The sequence below is a fragment of the Lepidochelys kempii genome, chromosome 1 (assembly GCF_965140285.1).
Source record: "Lepidochelys kempii isolate rLepKem1 chromosome 1, rLepKem1.hap1, whole genome shotgun sequence".
Taxonomy (NCBI): domain Eukaryota; kingdom Metazoa; phylum Chordata; order Testudines; family Cheloniidae; genus Lepidochelys; species Lepidochelys kempii.
Genome location: NC_136380.1, coordinates 165,246,775 through 165,270,258, shown reverse-complemented (window position 1 = coordinate 165,270,258; position 23,484 = coordinate 165,246,775). Strand labels below are relative to the sequence as shown.

The 23,484-nt window shown below is 40.6% G+C and overlaps 1 protein-coding gene across 7 annotated transcripts in view; it reads right to left on the bottom strand.

The window, feature by feature from the left end:
- Positions 1 to 1,869: 1,869 nt before the first annotated feature.
- The window catches only part of CRYZL1 (crystallin zeta like 1), a 32,629-nt gene continuing 11,014 nt past the window's right edge, over positions 1,870 to 23,484 (bottom strand). For 6 of the 7 annotated variants that reach the window (XM_078854633.1, XM_073361628.2, XM_073361636.2 and 3 more), the window contains 9 exons: positions 22,361 to 22,429; positions 17,544 to 17,677; positions 14,882 to 14,993; positions 12,607 to 12,627; positions 10,407 to 10,505; positions 9,193 to 9,314; positions 8,579 to 8,684; positions 3,583 to 3,628; positions 1,870 to 2,881 (listed from right to left, as the gene is read on the bottom strand). In XM_078854633.1, the coding sequence (XP_078710759.1) occupies positions 2,782 to 2,881; positions 3,583 to 3,628; positions 8,579 to 8,684; positions 9,193 to 9,314; positions 10,407 to 10,505; positions 12,607 to 12,627; positions 14,882 to 14,993; positions 17,544 to 17,677; positions 22,361 to 22,429 (809 nt within the window). In that variant the 3' untranslated portion in view covers positions 1,870 to 2,781. The remainder of the gene's footprint in view (positions 2,882 to 3,582; positions 3,629 to 8,578; positions 8,685 to 9,192; positions 9,315 to 10,406; positions 10,506 to 12,606; positions 12,628 to 14,881; positions 14,994 to 17,543; positions 17,678 to 22,360; positions 22,430 to 23,484) is intronic. The other variant, XM_073361602.2, reaches the window with a different exon arrangement.

Here is a 23,484-nt window from a genome sequence, read left to right as displayed (position 1 = left end):
GCTCTGGGTGGCGGGGCTGCGAGCTCCTGTCAGGCAGTGCAGCAGCGTGGCTGGCTCTGGCCGGGCGGCACAAGTGCCAGACATGCTGCTCTGAGCAGGATGGTAAGGGGGTGGGGAGGTTGGATAAGGGGCAGGAGGTTTGGGGGGGTGGGGTCAGGGTGAGGTTGGATGGGGGAAAGGTTTGGGGGTGGCAGTCAGGGGACATGGGGGGGGCCTGGATAGGAGGTAGGGTGCCCAGGGGGCAGTTAGAGGTGGGGGGGGTCCCAGAAGGGGACAGTCAGGGGCCAAGGAGCAAGGGGTGTGCGGATGGGGGGGGGGTTCTGAGGGAGGCAGTCAGGGGGTGAGAAGTGGGAGGGGACAGGCTGTCTGGGAAGGCACAGCCTTCCCTACCTGGCCCTCCATACAGTTTTGGAACGCCAATGTGGCCCTCAGGCCAAAAAGTTTGCCCCTGCCTGAGCTAAGGGATAGTTAAAAGGGGTAGGGCATTTATATCAGCAGTTTATTGTACTTAGGGTTTGAGGGACATGCCCATACTCCCTCACAGTCACTTACTGCTTTAAAAGTCTCCAAGGACATGTGTTGGCATGCCACTCCTACACTGTGGGTCTGTGGAGGAAATGTCAAGGAGACTCTTCTGTCATTCAATGGACCTAGTTCATTCAAATTCACCAAAACAATTTGCAAAATGCTTCCCCCCAGCCCAATGTATGAGACCAACAGCTAAAATGTACAACATACAGTAAAACAAAAACAAAAAAAAACAAACAGATTGATAGTTCTAGTTCCTAGAACTCTCTCAATTCCTTTTTTCCCCCCCTTTGCAATTTTATTGTTACTTTTCTAGTTTTGTTAGACCGAATCCAGTTTTGTCATTACATTTTTATTTCCATTCCCTCTGTTCTCGCTCCTTTTATGTTTAGGCATTGAAACTGAAATGAAAGTGGCAGGAGAATAAATATAATACACTACTGGATGGATCCTAGGTTCAAGACTGATTTCAAATGAGAGAGATCAATGCCTTAATGTAATTTTACATGTGTATATTCTGTAGGAACCAGCACCTGTTCTCAAGCTTGCATTGTATCATAAATGGAAAAAATTTATTTTTTTCATACTTCTTATAATCTGCATTATAGGATTTACGGAGGACATGTGATAATCCCAGGGAGGAGAAAAACAGACATACTGTTACAGTCAAGAGAAAAGGTGGGTGAAGTAATAACTTTTATTGAACCAAATTCTGTTGGTGAGAGAAATAAACTTTTAAGCTTACACAGAGCTCTTCAGGTCTGAGTAAAAAAAACAAAAACAAAATAATTCCCAAATTTGAAGCAGAGCTCTGTGTAAGCTTGAAAACTTGTTTCTTTTGCCAATGGAAGTTAGCCCAATAAAAGATATTACCTCACCCACCTTGTCTCTAATATCCTGGGATGAACGCAGCTACAACAACACTGCATATACTGTTACTCAAGATTAAATCTAACAATGTAATACCTAGATTTCAAAGGGCTAGTGCTCACAGTTTGAGCCATCCCCTCCAACAGTGATATTTAAATTAATAGAACAGTTGGTGCTTCAGATCTCAAGCAGTAACAAGCAAGGAAGCTGTAGGCCTCACTGAAAGAACTGTAGGTTTTTTCCTGGAGGATGGATGCTGATGTGTGTGGTAGTGGAAAGGAGAATGGTGTTGGACAAGCTGATCTCATCAACATTAGCGTATGACTAGTTAAGATTAAAGAGCAAAAGTGAAAGGGTGTAAAGGTGTTTTAGGAATGATGTCAAAGATGGAAATCCAGTTTACATTTCCTACTCTTTAGCCATATAAAAAGGAACAAGTCTATGTGCAATAAAGAAAAGGAGTACTTGTGGCACCTTAGAGACTAACCAATTTATTTGAGCATGAGCTTTCGTGAGCTACAGCTCACTTCATCGGATGCATACCGTGGAAACTGCAGCACACATTATATACACACACAGAGATCATGAAACAATACCTCCTCCCACCCCACTGTCCTGCTGGTAATAGCTTATCTAAAGTGATCATCAAGTTGGGCCATTCCTTTTCTTTTTGCGAATACAGACTAACATGGCTGTTACTCTGAAACCTGTCAATGTGCAATAAAGTGCATTGAACATAAACATGAATTGAACACTAAAGCAAAAGACTGACCTCATATCTGTAATCTTTCATTCACATTTATCTATCTTAATTTTATAGCTAAATAAAAGTGTGATGTTATGGTCATAGAACAGTAATTCAAATCTTAAAGGGACAAGATTAACTTGAAAACAAATCAGTTTGAAAAAAAACCCGTTACAAGTTGTGCCTGCCCCTAGAATCCCTCCACCAATTTTTCTAGTTTTACGACTACATTTTCCTATTTTTTAATATTTTTCTCTTCCCTGTTTAAAAAGAGTATGTCAAAGACTGAAGCAGACTATTCAGGTGCTAGCAAATGCAAAAAGTAAAACTGAACAAGCCGAAAAAATATTTTTTCTTGAACTCCAAAATAATCTTAGATGTTACTTATAAACAGCAATAGGAGTGAAAAAAATCAGACAGATGTGATTTTTAAGTTAATGGTATCTCTTTAGAGTTGTTGATGGAATCATTCTATTAGATTTGATACAGAGAAACTGAAAGTCTCAGTACCAAAACATTCACAGCCCAGACACCATCTTCAGACACTAGTTACAGAACTATTTGAAGTTGCACACCAATTTACTTATCAAATATATTACATATCTGTCTCGCAATCTTAGAAACAAGGAAATTGTGCTTCAGAATTGGATGACTTGTCTTTTTCTTGCTTGATTCTTCTGAACTATTTCCATAGAAACCTTGGCTTCATACAATGGGACTGGTTCATCCAACTGAGGCCTAAAAGGGAGCAATCTGTCAGAAGTGTCTGGTGTGCATGTTCAGATCAATAAGAAACATTCCAATACTATTGCTGTAGACTTTACATTTTACAACGTCAACTTTACTCCTTAAACAAAATGAAAATGTTATAGCTCTGCTAGGATCCCTGGAAGAACTGCAGAGCTGTAAAGCAAACAGGAAACACAAGTTTAATTCAAGATAGCCTGAATTTCTTTTTGGCAGGGGGGCGGGCTACTCTTCCCACTCTGTGTAAGCAGTGAGGGATCTCCCTTTTCCCCCCCACTTATGGCAGTCTCAAATTCTATTAACTCCATCATTCTTCTGACAGAGGAAGCCTAGAAAGATCTCCATTTAGAGCCAGCAATACTCTTCATTCAGGTACTGTTGAGCACCACAAGGTATTCTCTCCCCACAAGGAAAGAATGTGCTGCCTCTGTTGGATTTCCAGACAGTGCTGATCCAGGGAGAGAAAAAACAGGAATTGGACCCAAGTTTTCCATGTGGTAATGCAGCAGGCTAGCCACACGTATAGACCATAAACAGCTTCATATAACTTATTCAGTAAAATTTCTCACAATGTAGTTCTTTGAGTTGACAGTACAGGTGGCAAGAGTTTTCTGAAGAATAGTTATTTCCCAGGTTAAAAACTCAGTATTAATCAATCAGAGTTTGTTTTCACTATGGTACTTCTGTCTTACCTGAAAATACTATTTGATAACTTTTCCATTACATCTTCTAAGATACGTATCTGAGAGGGCTGTTAAGGTAACAATATATACACAAAAGACTGATCTTTAAGTCCACAGTTCTGCAGTTAGATTTGCCTGGGGTAGATCCAGGCATCTGTGCAGAGCTCCCAGGGTCAGGGATAAGATGAGATGATTTAAAGACTGAAAATAAAGTTAATCTGAGGTCCACGTTTGATTATGTGTTACAAATTATGCTTCCTAAAACAAAATAAAGAAGGCAGGTAGACGAATGTATCCTCTAACAAATACAACAGGAGTTGATCTGCCACAGTACCTAGGAGTTCTAGTGCTGTATCATAACAATTTTAAAAATAAAACTGTTAAGTTTTACATTATCTGTATGGTGCTAAAGCACTAGTTACAATGTCCATCATTAAACAGAGCATGGCACTCTTTGGAGAATAGGTATGACAGGTTTTGGTATGAGTAATCTGTATGAATGATGGATAGCTATTTGTCTGAGGTAAAAATCAAGACAAGTCTGGGAGCAGAAGAACATGTGAAGCAGAACATATGGATTTACTGAACTCTCAAGGACATGCACAGTGTATAAACGCTGTGCACATTTTCAAGAAATCTATTTTATTTGAACTAATCAGCAATACTCATTACAATGGGAAAAAGAGGGTTTTATTAAGACTGTCTACTTTTACAGACCTTACAGTGGCACAGCTGTCCTGCTGCAGTTGGGCTGCTGTAAGATCTCCCATGTAGCTGCTCTATGTCGATGGGAGAGAGCTCTCTCGCTGGCATAATTAAACCATCCCCAATGAGCAGCAGTAGCTATGTCAGTGGGAGAGTGTCTCCTGCTGACACAGCACTGTCTGGACCGGTGCATTTGTAAGTAAAACTTATGTCAGTCGGGGGGTGTTTTTCCCCATACTCCTGAGTGACAAAAGTTTTACCGACCGAAGTGCTAGCAGAGTCATAGTAGTAGTCTTCAGTATTTTTGTCAGTTACCAGAAAATGTAACTTGGATTCATTCAATGTTAAGAGTAATCAATTTAGTATTCAAAATGTAAGCCATTTCAACCTGATCTTCATGTGATCTCTTCTGATTTTTTTTCCTGCAGTATGTTTACAGTGTCCAGATCACATACATATGTTCAATGTTTCTATATAACAATTCAAGGTAATGCTGTTATTCTGTTTGAACAACCTGTGGTAAATAAAGTATGCTCCTTGATTATAGGAAAACATAAGAGCTGACAAAATAAATCCTGTTTGTTTAGTTAGTTTAAGAGCTAAGAACACAAACTGTATTTCTCAGAATTATTAGTCATTTTTAAATCAGGAAAATTAATCGAGCTACACTGAAGTGGAATGTCAACAAATAACTTTTTAAAAGAATATTCATGATTACTTGCTTCCCCACCCCACACATCAATGTTCATGTAGATAAGCCTTTTGGTGTGCTTAATTTTGGTTAAACTATTGTGCAATTTAGTTGGGGGGAGGGGGACTTCCTTTGCCCCAAGAGTCTCAATGTAGTTAACTCCCTTTTAGAATGCAGGAACTTAATCCTTACATTCCTGTTCTGCTGAACTGCAAAAAATGATTCAGCAGATCTCATGATCTGCAGCGCTGTGCAGAAGCAAGGAGGGACCTTAAAAGCATCATTAAATTTGCAACAAAAGGTATAGATATTGTTTTTTATATAAAGAGCCACTCATCTCTCCAGCAGCATGCGCGCACACACGCACACAGCTCAACAGAATGTAGGTACACAGAATTTGCAAATAGGGTACAATTTCTTAAAGTACAGTTCTTATGAAGACAAAATTATAATAATGAGGTATTAAATATTTCAGTTTAGTCATTAGAATGCAACAGTTAAGATCTGTAGATGAAAAAAGTAATGCCTAGAAGAATGGAGAACAAGTACCATATATACTCTATCATAAACCGGTTTGTTTTTAAGGCCCTCCCCCACCCAAGATGGATAAGTAAAAATAGAAAAGTTTTATGACCCATTCATAAGCCGACCCTATAATTCAGGGGTCAGCAAACTTTGGCTCCCAGGTCATCAGGATAAGTTGCTGGTGGGCTGAGATGGATTGTTTACCTTGAGTGTCCACAGGCACGGAGGTAAACCTAAGTAAACAAAGCGTCAGCTGCTTACCCTAACAGGCCGGGACAGCAACTGGTGGGGAAATTTTTTGCGGGGCGGGGGATGAGAAGCTGGGGGTCAGGGGAGTAACCCACATGACTCCACCCCTAGCTCAGGACCCCCCCATCCCTTCCCACCTTATCTGGGGAGGGCCAGGGAAGAATGTCTCTGGCCTGGCCGGAGCTGCTCCGGCGGGTTGGGCAGCGCAGCCACAGTCTGCTCTGGTGGGCCAGACCGGGCAGCATGGCCGCAGCATGTTCCAGCGGGCTGGGCCAGGTGGCATGGCTGCAGCGTGCTCCAGTGGGCCGGGCGGCGCAGCCACAGCCTGCCAGCCCTAGAGCTGCAGAAGCTGGGGGGGGGGGGGGAAAAAGAGCAGCATGGCCAGAAGCAGAACCACTCTGGCCCCGCCTTTTCCCTTCTGGCTCTGCTGCCTCACCTTGCTTCCTCTGTTGGGGAGAGGGACTGTGTCCCACCTCTCCCTCTCTATACCCATTCATAAGCCTATCTCCTTCTCTGATGCTTCCCTTTTTTACTAAAAAAATTCAGCTTATGAACAAGTATATACGGTAAACCTTACTATCTAAAAGCATAGACAAGATTTGATTTAAGGTGCCAGATTCTCAGCTGGTGTAATTCAACACAACTACATTGCCTTCTATGGGGTTATGCTGATTTACACTGGTGGAGGATCTGGGCCCTAATTTTACTTTCTTCAAAATATTTGTTTTAGTTTTCTGTTCTGTTTTTCCCAAAGTACAGTAACTCCTCACTTAGTGTTGTCTCAGTTCGTGTTGTTTCGTTGTTACCTCACTGATCTATTACAGAACATACTTGTTTAAAGTTGCGCAATGTTTGCTCATAACATTGTTTGGCTGCTGCCTGCTGGCAGGTGGGGGCTTGGAACCAGGGTGGACTGGTGCCCCGCCCCCCCATCAGTTCTCCATCACCACCCCTAGTAGTTCCCACCTGCCGGCAGGCCCCACAAATCAACAAATCTCTCCACCTTCCCCACGCCTCCCACCTGCAGCAATCAGCTGTTTCAGTGTTCAGGAGGCTCTGATGGGGAGGAAGGAGAGGGGAGGAGCGAGGACACAGCATGCTCAGGGGGAGGGGTGGAGTGGGGGGCAGGCGTGGGGCAGAACCAAGTTGAGCACCCCCTGGCACTTTGGAAAGTCAGCGCCTCTGCAGCTGTGCATGCGCTGTCTGGAGAAGGGAGTGGTGCGCTCTAGTGGGATAGCGTGGGTTCATCATCACATTCAGTTTCCACAAAGAAGTGTTTGTAGCCACTGCCGTGTGTCTATTGTGTCTCCTCCCTCGGTGCCAACTCTTAGAGTAGGAGGCTACATTAACAATAACGTGTTAACCCTTGAGGGCTCAGCTGAGTGCTAGTTTATCATTTAGCAGCAAGGCATTCCCTGGGAACTATCCCAATTGATATCAACATGGTTGCTTTAGGAGAAGCTCATTAGCAGGTCCCCAGACAATCCTCTGATTAGAAGTTGTTTAAAACGTGTGTGTGTGCGCGTGAGAGATTGAGCTATATGTCTTGTCTGGTGAAAAAATTTTCCCTGGAACCTAGCCCCTGCACTTACATTAATTCTTATGAAAAACTGGATTCGCTTAACAGTTTCTCTGAAAGTCGCATTTTTCAAGAACATAACTACACCTCTACCCTCATATAATGTGGTCCACGGGAGACGAAAAAAATCTCATCGCATTATAGGTGAGACCACGTTATATTGAACTTGCTTTGGCTCCCCTGTTCCTTGTTCCAACTACTCCCTCCAGAGACCCCTGTCCCTAATCACGCCCAGGACCCACCCCCTACCCAACCCCCCTGCTACCTGTCCCCTGACTGCTCCAACCCCTTTCCACACACCCTGCCCCCTGACAGGCACTCACCAGCAGTGGCGGGAAGCAGAGCAACGCGGCCCCTACCTGTTCCACTCCACCAGCTCCCAGCCGCGGTGCTCTGCTTCCTGCCGCCAGTGAGTGCGGGGAGGTGGGGAAAGGACGCCCTCTGCACTCACCGGTGGCAGGAAGCGGAGTGAAGTGGCCCCAGCCCACTCAGCTTTCCTTGCCCCGGCCCCAGCCATGTTGCTGTGGGCGGGGGATGGGGAAAAGGCCCTGCACTCACCTGTGGTGGGAAGCGGAGCGTCGCGTCTAGAAGCTGGTGGAGTGGAGCGGGCTGGGGCCAGGCTGCTCTGCTTCTGCCACTGCGGGTGAGTGTTGGGGGGATCCCTTCCCCCAAGTGACATGGATGGGGCTGGGGCAAGGGAAGCAGAGTGGGCTGCTCCCGGCCCCCCACTAATCCCCTGGGCCACTCAGAGACTGCAGGGCCCCTAAAAGTGCCCTGCCATAGCTCCTGCCTCCCAGACCCTGGAGGGGGTGTGGGGGGGAAGGCCCTCTGCCCCTTATCCAACCCCTCGGCTCCAGCCCGGCACCCTTAACACGCTGCTCAGAGCGGCGTGTCAGAGCTTTACCGTGTTGTATGCGAACCCGTGTTATATTGGGTCACGGTATATCAGGGTAGAGGTGTATAACATTAAGCAAGGAGTTAGTGTATACACTTAGAGGGAATCTACATAAAAAGTGTGGTCAAAGCAATAATTTAATTTATTTATTTTATATATATATATATATATATATATGAGAAAGTGATATTCCAAACAATGGTTAGGATGTTTCTGAAGTAGTAAAACATTTAACCACATGGTTAAAATTTAGCATATGCTTAGGTGCCTTGTTAGATCAGAGAATATACTAGTAGTTATCTCATAATTTTTCCCTCAGGCAGATTACTAGTTAGTGTCTAAAATCACCATTAAAGGATATAAAGATACTTCCCTTGTTGCACATTTGACAAATTCCATACTTCATCATTCAGAAAAGAGACTGTGGCTCCCTTAAGGAACAAGCAGTGGCTATCTGGAGGGTCCAACTTAAACAAATTAATAGAAACATCAATACATTTTCTCAAATGAAAATGGTATGAACCAATCAGATTAGTGGATGGTTGATTTATATTTACTGCTAAAAGATGAAAAAACCCTTCCAAATCTATCAGAAATTAATTGATTCATAATGGTCACAACAGTGTAATTTTTTTTTAAAAAAATGGTACTTTATGACTGGCAAATCAGTTCAATACTTTGAGCCAAACAACATGAACCCTTCAATAATGGTGTGTCCATGCTATTATAGTAATTTCTTTTCTACACCATCACGACTGCTCATACAAAATGACACTGATTTGTTATATGATAGAAATAAAGACATTTATTAATGTTGTTGCAGGATAAATACTTCCTGCTGCTTTGGAAATAAACATCAAGGTTTGTGTGTGCACAAACTGACTGATATTATTTTAGCAGTGGGAGACCATTCATCTGAGAGACAATTCTAAAATACTTTGTGGTTAAGAGTAACTTGCAGTATTTTGTCCTTACCTGGAGGTTTTTCTCTGTGGTTACCCAGTGTCCTCCAGCACTAAGAAGTGTAATGATATCATGTTTGTGTGGCAGCAGTTGCTGTTTTAATGTTGACTCATCTTCTTTACTGTATAATCTCACTTAAAAAAACAAAAAAGGAATACAAGTTATGTACAATGCCTAACAAAATAAACTTTATGTTCAGTTTCCGCTTTATCAGAAAAATATGTTTTGCATGTATAAGAAACAGAATCTCATGAAGATTTCTCACTGAAAAGCACCTGGTTTGTTCATTTTACATTTTCCTTATTCTTGTTTTTTAGTTCAGTCTTAAATTGACTCTAAATGTATTTTTAATGGGGTGAAAAACTGTTTTTGAGACGCACAGTTTGCAAATCAGTGTTGTAGAATACAGACAAAAACAGATGCATGGCAGTGATTTAAATACAGCTGAAAATGTTTTTAGTGAAATATATGCAAGAGCAGAACCTCTATGAAGCAATACCAGTAATATATATTCCTTTTAATAAATAAGAGCTCAGTGGAAGTCTTTCTAGAAAGTCCCACAAATGTTTTAAAATACCATTAAATAGTAAGAAAGTTTGTCAACTGTAAAGCAAGTAGTATTCTCAGCACAGGAGGTTTATTCACGTTCACTCTGGGCTTTCATTGCTCATGCAAGGTGCTAACTGACAGCACTGCAGATTTATGTCCTTACTTTATCCACTAAACAGCAAAAACAGTGGTAGTACAAATTTCCTCCATGCTGATTCCTTTTCAGTTATTTCAAACTAAAAAAAACAAACAAAAAAAAAACAAAAACCATCGGGCAGGATTTAGAAGATGAATTTATTTTAATGATCAAAAAAGTCACAGTTTTAGTCATTCAGCATCATATACTGTCCATGGGAAATAATTTGCAACATAACTGTCTAAGGAGTTTTGTTTAAAAGTAACAATTAGTAAAATGTTCACTTAACAACTATTACTAATCTGTATGACTGTGCAGTAGTATCAGATACTTCCATTACAGGGTGACATGATCGCATACGCTTAAGGAGATCTGGCATTCTACCCAGCAGAGGCACAAGTACATTTGCACATTGTGGGAGAACAGACACACAATCGTTGTCTATTATGTAGGTGTGTTTTTAGTTGAAGTGTTTTGCAATTTGTCAAAAATAAAAATATTTAATACCACTCAGCAGAGCAATTCTGTAGCAATTACAAACCTCCAGCATCTAGGACAATATCCACTCCCAGCCCGCCTGTTTCCTCCAAACAGCTTTCTGCCACATCAGTCTTACCATTTGAGACATCAATGACTCGAGCTAGACAGGACAGGAAGTTTGGTCAGTTACAGTAAGAATCTAGAATTTAAACCCAAAGCAGAACACATGCAAATGGAGTTTCTATTCTTTAAAATGAGCTATGAACAAAATTGCAGCAAAGCAAAGAAATCCAGCAGTTTCTAGTCTCCAAATTATTTAAGACCAGTGACTGAATTTACTGAAACCAAAAACACTAAAGTATATTTAACAGCATTTAAGCTCAAAATGAAATATATGACAGGACAGCATAAAAAAAAAATCTATCCGTGATCAAAATTAGATTATATTAGGATTCTGAGGTAGTTAGCTATACCAGGGTTTCTCAAACTTCACTGCACCAAGACCCCCTTCTGACAACAAAAATTACTACATGACCCCAGGAGAGGGGACTGAAGCCTGAGTGGGTGAGGGAGCGAAAACAGAAGCCCAAGGGCTTCAGTCTCAGGAGTCCTGCTGCCCAGCACTGAAGCCCCCAGCAAGTTTAAGCCAGCCCGGGCAACCCCATTAGAACAGGGTCACGACCCACTTTGGGGTCACACCACACAGTTTGAGAATCACTGAGCTATACTATAGAAGCAATATGCATTAGAACAGTGGTCCCCATGATGTGGGGCATGGAAGAATGTTCAGGAAGGTGTGGCTGGGCCTGGGCCAGCCTACATGGGGGATGGATAGGGAGTGTCTCAGCCCCACACTGCCCCCTGCTTGGCTCTGGCCCTGCCCCCAACCCCACCTGCGACTCCACAAGCCCGGCTCCCGGCCCCTGACTGTGGCCGGGCTCCTGGTGGGAGGAGGAGGAGAGAGGGGTGTGGACAGGTTCCATTGCAGGTAAGGGGTGGGGGGGAGAAATTGTGACAGAAAAAATATTGGGGACAACTGGACTAGAAGAATGATCGGAAAGTCATCATTTTTAATCATGGTTGTGTCATTGACTTGCTTTGTGGTTTTGAGCAAGTCACTTCATAGCATTGCATCATTATCCTCATCTAAAATAACCCTGCAATAATGATAACACTTAATTACCTAACAGAAATGCTGTGAAGGTTAACATGTTACATTTTTGTATATAGCTTTTAACCTGTATGGTGCTATTATACAATATCGCATTAAAGAATGCTTTCTGGCTTTCTTTTCAAAGCTTTATTGAAGAAAATGGTGTTCATAAGGTTTATGTTGCACCAACTATCCAGTAGCTCAGAGGTGGGCAAACTTTTTGGCCTGAGGGCCACATCTGGGAATAGAAATTGTATGGCAGGCTATGAATGCTCACAAAATTGGGGTTGGGGTGTGGGAGGGGGGCGAGGGCTCTGGTTGGTGTGGGCTCTAGGGTGGGGCTGGGGATGAGGAGTTTGGGGTGTAGGAGGGTGCTCTGGGTCTGGACCGAGGAGTTCGGAGGGGGATCAGAGCTGGGGCAGGGGAGAAGCTCAGGGGAGCAGGCTCTGAGCGGTGCTTACCTTAAGTTGCTCCCAGAAGCACTAGCATGTCCCTGCTTCGGCTCCTACACAGAGGCGCAGCCAGGCGGCTCTGCATGCTGATCCATCTGCATGCACTGCCCCTGCAGCTCCCATTGGGGTGCTGGAAGGGGCCACTGGAGCGTGTAGGAGCTGGAGCAGGGCCATGCCGCGGCTTCCAGGAACCACATGGAGCAGCCCCCAACCCTGTGCCCTGGTTAGAGCGCTGGAGCGGGGCCATGCTGCAGCTTCTGGGAGCCGCATGGCACGGCCCCTGACTCAGTGCCCCGGCTGGAGCAGGGCAAGCCCCAGACCCTGCTCCCCAGTGGGAGCTCACAGGCCGGCTTAAAATGGCTCGGCCCGTGGGCCATAGTTTGCCCACCCCTGCAGTAGCATTTCCATACAGTTAAAAAAGTAAGACTGAAATCAGAGATTTCAGTTGCTGGAAATTAAGAACAATTAGGGTATAGAAGTAGCCTATGTAAACTTTTTTCCAGCTTGTAGAATAAAACAAACATTTCTATTTAAATAAGCTGCATAAGTAAAGTTTTTGCACTTTAAATTAACATAACTGAAATAATTACAAATAAAATTGGAGGTATATATCCAAACCATAATAGGTTAAACTAAAATTTGCAAAGTGAACTTACCAATTAAAGGTTGCCTCATGCCTTTTTGATATTAAGGAAGAAAAAAGGAGAGAAGAAGGTGTGAAGCAGGCATTTAGAAGAGTCAGTAAATGAAAAGAACAATCACACTTAGTTAGGAATTGTAGTGAGGCAGAGTGGCCTCCCTTCAAGCCTGACTGTTACTGAAAAATTGCTTACTTTCTCATTTTTACCACATAAGTATAAAATAAATCAATATGAATATAAATATTGTACTTATAGAGAGCAGTATAAACAAAGCATTGTCTGTATGAAATTTTAGTTTATACTGATTTTGCTAGTGCTTTTTATGTAGCCTGTTGTACAACTAAGCAACTATTTAGATGAGTTGATGTACCTGCTGGAAGACCTGCGTACCCCGGTTGAGAATTACTATGCTAGAGTATCAGTTGTTTCAGGGGATGCATCTTGGGTACCCTACTATTTATTTTATTAATTAATCACAATGATGCCATGACAGAGCATAATTCAACATGATATAAAAAGAAACTAATAAAAATTCTGTAACAGATATATTTCAAAATTATTTAACATCTATTTTAAAAAGTGGGTGATTGGTAACCAATTGTGTTAAAATGTGAGGTGACAGTCTAGTTATTTGGAACCACTTCATTCACATACATAACATTTAGTGCTATATTCAATGTTTATAAATTTTGCCTTAGGTCAATGTGCTCCAGCCTATAATTCAAATGTGTTAGTCACAACCCTGTTTAAACCCACTTCTTGCCGGCAAGGTGCAATAACCATTTTTCAACCAGTGCAGACAAGGCTTATCTGTGTAATAAATCATTTTACAAAATCAAAAGATCCTCCATAGTTTATAGAAATTTTAAAAAACCCAATATTTATTATAAGGTTCACCAAGTCTTTCTGACCAGCACAATCACATTAGCTCTCTAGTAGCAATATATGGTTCTGACTAACAGTTTGTGTACCTTTGACAGGTCTTTAGTCCTTCCCTCCTGCTTCCACTGAACTTAATGATGAGTAGTGGGTAATAGCAACACTTTTCATGACTTGGTGCCACCATTTATCCAATACCTGCTATTACGGCGTATGAAAGTTGTCCAGTATCAAACACCTGCTATTTACTATACTGAGAAGGCTCAGAGAGAACCATGACATCACACAAGACATCACAGGGGACGCATAAAAATAAATTTTGCAGCTGATTACTGTAAGTACACATTTTTCTTATGTTTCATCAGTACTCTGCTAGAAATACATTATGCTCATACTTATGTTCATATTCTGTCCCGATTCTGAAATTAACATTAGAACCCACTAGTTTAACATACTTCCTCTGTTTTGCTATTGTCTTTAGTCAAATTATTGAAAGCATGTGAAAACAGCTTCCTGTATATAGACCAAATATTAATACCTACCTATCAAGAGAAACTTTTACTAAATTTACACAATTTACACATTTTGGAAAAAACAAGATTTTATGCTTATTGTCTTTTTTAAAAAATCTAAAAATACACATTAGATCTATTTTCCCCTGTACCCCTAATCAAAAACAAATCTTTTGACTCCCAAGAATAGCATCCCAATACCTTGCTCCAAAAAATCCTAGTGTATGTCACAATAAACTGGGAACTGAAGGAGACAGATAAACATGCACTTGGAGCCTAATCTGAAACCCACTGAAGTCAATGGAAAGACTCTGGCTCAAACTTCTGGAGGATTAGATTCCTAACTACAGAACTTCATTGATTTTCTGACAAAGAAATTATATCAGTATCATGAAACTGAGCTCCCTCTTGTTTCTATAAGAACTTAAAACTAATCCCCATAGTTTGTTTCAATTTGGAATTCTGATTTAGGCAGCTAAATACTATACCTCGGGCTCATGATTATGTTGGAAAGACTTCAGGTACAGAGATTGAATTCTGTGCGACTGATGGTCAGGTAACAATTTCTCTCTACTCTTGAGCAATGTTATCTACTATAAGAAGAGACTGCCCAAGCAGTCTGACTAAAACCAGGCATTAAACTTTTATAGAAGTGTTTTTGCTAAATAAGAAGTACTGGGAAATAGCCAGCACCACAAAGGATGTGAAGATCAAAAAGTCCTATTAAATACATCTAAAAAATATGTGTTAAGTTAGACTAAACTTTTACACTATATGAGACTATTTTTAAGTTTGGATTTTAGATTTCAGTTGTTAAAATAGATAGAATTCAAACTGAAAAAATATATTTCAAATCATTGTTCCAACAAAAGTGTAGTGAGAAAGACTATAAAACTTACCCACAGGAGGTCTAAGCCTCTCCAAGTACTGCTTGTCTTCAAGACTATATGCTGTAGAAATTACTTTGGCTCCTCTGTGCTGTGCTAACTGAATAGCTATTGTACCAAATGGCTGCAGGGAAAAATATACCAGTTTATCCACAACCACAGTAATGAAATGTAGTTTGAAAACAAGAGTTTTATTACAAAGGTAGTTCTAGAGCTATCAAAGAAGGACACCTTGAAACAGGCTTAATATTTTGTCTTAATGAAATATGGCTGGAAAAGTATTTCAGATCCGTAGGGGTCTGCTCTTGCGCTCATTGAGGACAATGGAAGTCTTAACAGACTTTAGTGGGCTTTGGATCAGACTCTAGGAGATAGTTAATCTCCTTCCAGAGCAGCTGTAGCTTGAATTCCAGCTCTAGTGTATAAAGTATTGTAAATGCAGCTGCAATTTCGGAGTATGTCTGTAGAAGAGAGGAAGTCTTTGCATTTGGTTGCTACTTGAAGGAGGACATGCTCTCTAGAGAGGAGTTTCAAGCACTTGTTATCTTGTATATGTTGCAAAGCTATATTTCATTGATGGTTCTTTGCTCAAGTGAGCCTAACAGCTGCACCAGCAGTTAAGAGGGCAGGTAATCAAAACTGAACAATGTAAGAGAAATTGAAAAGTGGTGGTGGGGAAAGAGGTCAAACTACAGTTTTCTTCCATCTACAGTTGAGGGATCAATACAAAGAGCGTGTAAAAGTAGAGCAAAGCAAGGAGGAATTCCCTCTTTACTCCCCACACAACATGGATAGGATTGTACAACTGGCCCGATGTATTTAGGGGCGCCCCTTCTTATCCTTGTGAATCATCTACTGAAAGATAGAGGAAGTGGATACCAGATTTGATTAGTCCAATCTGTCATTGCAAATGCTATGTTCCTGGGTAAATTCCTTGATAAAAGTAAATTACTAGGGCTGTTGATTAATCGCAGTTAACTCACGCAATTAACTCAAAAAATTAATCACGATTAATCACCGTTTTAAGCTCACTATTAAACAATAGAATACAACTGAAATTTATTAAATATTTTGGATGTTTTTCCTACATTTTAAAATATACTGATTTCAATTACAACACAGAATACAAAAAGTGTACAGTGCTCACTTTATATTATTTTTTTATTACAAATATTTGCACTATAAAAATGATAAAAGAAATAGTATTTTTCAGTTCAGCTCCTACAATACTGTAGTGCAATCTCTTTATCATGAAAATACAACAAAATACGTTGTGAATACAATGTTACATAACTGCCATTAAAAACAAAACAATGTAAAAACTTTAGCGCCTACAAGTCCACTCAGTCCTACCTCGTCAGCCAATTGCTAAGAGAAACAAGTTTGTTTACATTTACAGGAGATAATGCTGCCCACTTCTTATTTACAATGTCACCTGAAAGCAAGAATGGGTGTACACATGGCACTTTTGTAGCCAGCACTGCAAGGTATTTATGTGCCAGATAGGCTAAATATTTGTATGTCCCTTCATGCTTTGGCCACCATTCCAGAGGATGTGCTTCCGTGCTGATGACGCTCGTTACAAAAATAATCTGTTAATTAAATTAGTGACGGAATTCCTTGGGGGAGAATTGCATGTCTCTTGCTCTATTTTACCTGCATTCTGCCATACATTTCATGTTCTAGAACTCTTGGATGATGACCCAGCACATGTTGTTCGTTTTAGGAACACTTTTACTGCAGATTTGACAAAACGCAAAGATGGTACCAATGTGAGATTTCTAAAGATAGCTACAGCACTTGACCCAAGGTTTAAGAATCTGAAGTGCCTTCCAAAATCAGAGGGATGAGGAGTGGAGCATATTTTCAGAAGTCTTAAAAAAGAGCAACACTCCAATGTGGAAACTACAGAACCTGAACCACCAAAAAAGAAAAATCAACCTTCTGCTGGTGGCATCTGAATCAGATAATGATAATGAACATGTGTCAGTCCACACTGCTTTGCATTGTTATCGAGCAGAACCAGTCATCAGCATGGGTGTATGTTCTCTGTAACGATGGTTGAAGCATGAAGGGACATGAATCTAGTACATGGCACAAATATCTTATGACACCAGCTACAACAATGTCAGGTGAATGCCTGTTCTCACTTTCAGGTGACACTGTAAACAAGAAGCAGGCAGCACTATCTCCTGAAAATGTAAACAAACTTGTTTGAGTGATTTGCTGAACACGTAGGAAGGACTGAGTGGACTTATAGGCTACAAAGTTTTACATTGTTTTATGTTTGAATGCAGTTTTTTTCTTTGTACATGGTTCTACATTTGTAAGTTCAACCTTCATGAAAAAAAAGATTGCACTACAGTACTTGTATTAGGTGAATTGAAAAACTTTTTTTTTTACAGTGCAAATATTTATAATAAAAAATACAAATAAAGTGAGCACTGTACACTTTGTATTCTGTGTGGTAATTTAAATCAATATGTTTGAAAATGTAGAAAAACATCCCCAAATATTTAAATAAATCTTATTCAATTATTAACAGCACAATTACGTGATTAATCACAATTTTTTTAATTGCTTGACAACTCTATAAATTACTATATAGGAGTAGGAAATAATCTGTTCCTAAATTATTTTAAAGATATGCCTTTTGGATGTTATTGTTACCTACACTTGCTCCATCCATTACTAGTACAGTTTTTCCAGGAGAAACATGGGAAAGATAATGTAGAGCTGTGTATGCTCGTAGGCCATCACGAATGGTCCCTGCCGCTTCAACCCAAGGGACTTTTTCTGGTTTATGAACTGTGTAAAAAAGAACAAAGAGAAGGAAAGAAAGCAATAGGTTTTGTAAAGACTTAACATTTCAGTAAAAACTATGTTAACAAGTTTTTATCTCTAGATCCTTAGTCATTTTCTATAAAAAACAGAAGAAGCGACAAACACCAGTCATTCCCTCTAAACCAAGCTACCTACATAAAAACGGCCATACTGGGTTAGACCAAAGGTCCATCTAGCCCAGTATCCTGTCTTCTGACAGTGGCCAATGCCAGGTGCCCCACAGGGAATGAACAGAACAGGTAATCATCAAATGATCCATCCCCTGTTGCCCATTCCCTAACTTCTGATAAACAGAGGCTAGGGACACCATCCCTACCCATCCTGACTAAAAGCCACTGATTGACCTATCCTCCATGAATTTATCTAGTTCTTTTTTTAACCCTGTTATGGTCTTGGCCTTCACAACATCCTTTGGCAAAGAGTTCACACGTTGACTGTGCATTGTGTGAAAAAATACTTCCTTTTGTTTGTTTTAAACCTGCTGTCTATTAATTTCATAGAGTGACCTCTAGTTCCTGTGTTATGAGAAGGAGTAAATAACACTTCCTTATTTACTTTCTCCACACCAGTCACGATTTTATAGACCTCTATCATATCCCCCGTTAGTGGTATCTTTTCCAAACTGAGAAGTCCCAATCTTATTAATCTCTCCTCAAATGGAAGCCATTCCATACCCCTAATCATTTTTGTTGTCCTTCTCTGAACCTTTTTCAATTTCAATATATCTTTTTTGAGATGGGGAGACCATATCTGCACACACTATTCAAGATGTGGGTGTATCATGGATTTATATAGAGGCAATATGATATTTTCTATCATCATCTATCCCTTTTTAAAATTATTGCCAACTTTCTGTTCACTTTTTTGACTGCTGTTGCACACTGAGTGGATGATTTCAGAGAACTATCCACAATGACTCCAAGATCTCTTTCTTGAATGGTAACAGCAAATTTAGACCCCATCATTTTATAGGTGTAATTGGGATTAGGTTTTCCAATGTGCATTACTTTGGATTTATCAACATTGAATTTCATCTGCCATTTTGTTGCCCAGTCACCCAGTTTTGTGACATCCTTTTGTAGCACTTCGCAGTCTGCTTGGGACTTAACTATCTTGAGTAGTTTTGTATCTGCAAATTTTGCCACCTCACTGTCTACCCCTTTTTCCAGATTAATGAATATGTTGAATAGGATTGGTACCAGTACAGACTGCAGGGGGACACCACTCCCAATTCTGAAAACTGACCATTTATTCCTACCTTTTGTTTCCTACCTTTTAACCAGTTACCAATCCAGGAGAGGACCTTTCCTCTTATCTCATGACAGCTTACCAGCCTGTAATTGCTGGGATCACCTATGGAATGCTTTTTAAAAATTGGTGTCACATTAGCTATCCTCCAGTCATTTGGTACAGAAATGGATTTAAATGATAGGTTAAAAACTAGTTAGTAGTTCTGCAATTTCACATTTGAGTTCCTTCAAAACTCTTGGGTGAATACCATCTGGTTCTGGTGACTTATTACTGTTTAATTTATCAATTTGTTCTCTATGCCAGACTTTATTCCAACTGGGTTGGGATACCTTCCTATCTCAATGTCAAATTCTCAACTGAACTTTTAAAATTACCTGCGTTAGAAATAAATATCACTAGACCTGGAATTCCTAGTTTATAAAGTGATTCAATTCTGTTACTCTACCAGGTTCCCCAGCACCTGGCAGGAACGCAAAAGTCCATTACACTTGTGACATTTTGGTGCAGAACAGTGGTAGAAAGTAGAATCCCCAAGCGTTGCTATCCTGCCCTCTAGCTCTTCATTGTCTTGTTGCAGGTTATAACATTACACTGTAAAATATAAGGCTGCAAATGCATTTGATACCCATATATTATAAAATGAGTTCAGAAAAAAATAAGTTCCAGCCTGTGTTGAAATAGAACCACAAACACGAGTGGGAATGTACTGGTTACATTTTTCTGTTTCTGGCTCCTCAGTGTGAAAGGTAGTACAGAGAACCTCTTACGATTTTTCCTATTTTTTTAATTTTGTATTTTAATTTGAACTCAGGGAAGGATTGCTGCAAAGCAGCAAATGGCTGTCTCCACTCTGTGGAAGAATCCAACTGGCCAGCATAACAACAATATGTGCAACAGCACTGCACAATTACCTTTATGTAATGGAGGAGAGAAGCAGTGAGAGACAAAAAGGCATCCTTTAAAAAGTGGAAGTTAAATCCTAGTGAGGAAAAATAGAAAGGAGCATAAACTCTGGCAAATGAAGTATAAAAATATAATTAGGAAGTCTAAAAAAGATTTTGAAGAACAGCTAGCCAAAGACTCAAAGTAATAGCAATTTAAAAAAAAAAAAAAAAGTACATCAGAAGCAGGAAGCCTGCTAAACAACCAGTGGGGCCACTATATGATCGAGATCCTAAAGGAGCACTCAAGGACGATAAGGCCATTGTAGAGAAACTAAATTAATTCTTTTAATCAGTCTTCACGGCTAAGGATGTGTGGGAGATTTTCAAACCTGAGCCATTCTTTTTAGGTGACAAATCTGAGGAACTGTCCCAGACTGAGATGTCATTAGAGGAGGTTTTGGAAAAAATTGATAAACAGTAGTCAGTGACCAGGACCAGATGGTATTCACCCAAGAGTTCTGAAGGAACTCAAATGTGAAATTGCAGACTACTGACTGTAGTTTGTAACCTATCATTTAAATCAGCTTCTGTACCAAATGACTGGAGGACAGCTAATGTGATGCCAAGCAAGTGAGTTTCATCTCCCTGAGGCAGTGGAAAGACAGCGTGTAGGTAGAACCTGGACTGCTTTTTAAATATGAGGAACAAAAGATTCGAGACTCAGATGGCACAGCTTCCCCTCTCCCCACAATACTACTTGAGGAAAAAGTGATTATTGGGTTGTCCAAATATCTCTGTTGATGCACTGGAGGAGAACTCTAGGATTATCTGAGACACTGTGTGAGTCAGTTCGTGACACTGCACATAGTAAACTATACAGGAAAACACAGGAAATCTTAAAAGGGTCTCCTTCTGTAGTAAGTATGTATAGTTCACCAGCATATACTTGTCACTTTTATATAAGTCCTAATTTTGCTTAGCCTGTGTGTGATGGGGCGCCTGCCCCACACTAGGCTCTAAGGGGTTAATAGAGCCCTAGAGAGGCTGTGCAGGAGGCAGCCAATCAGAGAAGGGCTGAAGGGAGCAGCCAATCAGGGCCAAGCAGACCCATATAAAAAGGGAGCTGCAGAGCAGAGGAGGGCAGTTCTCTGCTAGGGGCCCAGGGAGGATGGAAGGACTGTGTCTCTGTAGGTCTGAGAGAACTGCTAGCGCCCTGGACAAAGCATTGCTGCCAGCAGGGATCGGGGAAGTGGGAGACAGCTTCTGGCTGGCTGCTGAGGTTTGCAGACTGAGGCCTTGAAGCAAGGGTAAAGAGGATGCTGGGGCCACAAGGAAGTGGCCAGACAACTTGCTGCAATACCCACTAAGGGCAGTTGCTGAACAGTATGTGACTGTTGCTGAAGATGATGTAGTGGTCCATGGAGAGACGTGGGTCCTAGAGTAGGAGTGATGGTGGTGAGGCACCATCACAGGTGGGTGCACTGGCGAACAGAGCTAATACCCATGACAGCCAGCAGGAAGCACCAGAGTGGTGAGCACAGCCCATTACACTGTGGTTTTAAGTGTTAGAGTAATAAACCTTTATTTTAAATATTCATAAACCTGTGACTGTTTTACAGACATAAGGAATCATAACCAGGAGGGGATTTAACCTTAAAGTGATCTAACCTAGATAACACTCTACTTGGTTACATCCAGTACATAGGGATCAGGGAAACAATATTTTCCTCAGAATAATTTACACAGTTAAAGTGGAGTAGGGGGTTTGGTGTCAGTATAAACAAGTTTACATTATCCTTTAAAGAACCCCTACCCCGCAGAGCGGCTAATGTTTGTTTCTCCATGGATGGAGACAGAAGAATAGAAAAATTGTTAGGATACAATTTCTTCAAGATAGATACCTTGAGCAAGTCATTTCACTAACCAACAGGTTGTGGCAGAGCCAGAAATGGAATCCAAGTGTTTTGACTTCCAGTCCAGTCACTATCCACTAGACAATGCTGCCTCCAGGCAAACAGAACCCAAAGAAGGAAATGTTGGTGTAATCTACAATACCATGTTTTCCTTTGGAATCCCACTCTAGTCTGTTAGCATACATTCCAGGTGTTCCTTTCATCCTAAAGCAATGATGATTCAGGATCAGAGGTCAAGGCTAGGAGAGAAGGTAATAAGCAAGAGTGGAAGTTGTTTTTCAAAATGTTTATCTGTGGGGTAGGTAGGGTAAATCAGTAGGAAAAGAAAAGTGAAGCAATGAGGAAAGTTAGGTGAAATAAGAGATGAGTCAGCTTGTGTACTTGAGTCAGAACATAATGTCATTGCTGCTGTTGTTCAAAGAGTCTGAGTACACTGTAGTCAAGGTTTCTATGAAAGGCGGAGTAGATAATGGGACATCTGAGTGCTGCTATTATACATAAACAGAGCAATGGTTCCAACTCACTGGCTGTCTATAAGAGACTACTTTGGGTTTTACATCTATAATCCTCTTAAATATTAAGTGTCATGATCTACTTACCCAAATAATGCTCATGAATTACAGCAACTTCACAGAGACCAGACTCTTCCGAATCCAGGGGCAAGATTCCTGAAAATTTTCAGCAAAAACAAAACAAAACTTAAATTCAATGCAAGTGTATATTACAAATGAAATAAGTTGAGTGTTCCCAGATGAATCATTAGTGCAGCTTTATCTACATCACAGTTCCTCTTTTCTCATTTCTATATAATGCAGTTGAAAGCATCAGTCTGGATTATTACAACGCTTTAGGTAAAGACAAATGATTCAATGGTGCCACATGTTCAAAGTGGTACTCCAGCATTTTCTTTTCTGGATGATAAAGTGGTATTCTGCTGATGGTACTTTAGCTCCTCGTCTGCTCACGAATGAACTCATCTCACACTGTTTATCTGCTTCTGTGGTGTCTGATGAGCACTCCTCTTTTGACTCTACCTGAGTGCATTAGACATTACAGGAAGAAGAGAGATCTCACACCGCAGGAGGGCCCAGATAGGGTCAGATGTTGAAAGCACCGTGGACATGGGGCAACATCATCAATTTAGTACAAGTTTCTATTGATTGGTAGGTATTAACATCAAGTTTTTAAACAGGAAGCTGTTTTCACACATGCCTTCAGCTATGGTGCTTGTACATGACTGAAACTCATTATCGAGACACTTCTCTAATTAAATATTGCTCAGGTTTAGTAGCTGCCAAAATTCCCCCCTTCACAAGTCCCATTTATTTAATAAAAGGCCAATCTAGCATTCTTGGTCTTACATTTAACTACTGCTCTAAAAAGATAGATATCTTAGCAGAATATTCTCTTTCTCTGTGTAATATATTCCGATTTATATGATTTTACCTACTTAATCTAGTCACTGTCATCACTCTCTTATTTTCATATGAAAAATTCAATCAAATTAAAAAGAAAAAAGGAGAGAGTCCTCCTGCAAGTATAAACTCTTAGATTTTAAGATTAAAATAATTCAATAATTGGTATGCTTATGGTCATATACAGACCATGAACTCATTCTTGCAACCTTTACTCCTGGGAATAGTACCAATGAACTCAGTGGTATTTACTGCATGATTAAGGACTGATTTATAAATAAGGGCTACAGTATCAGACTCAATCTATT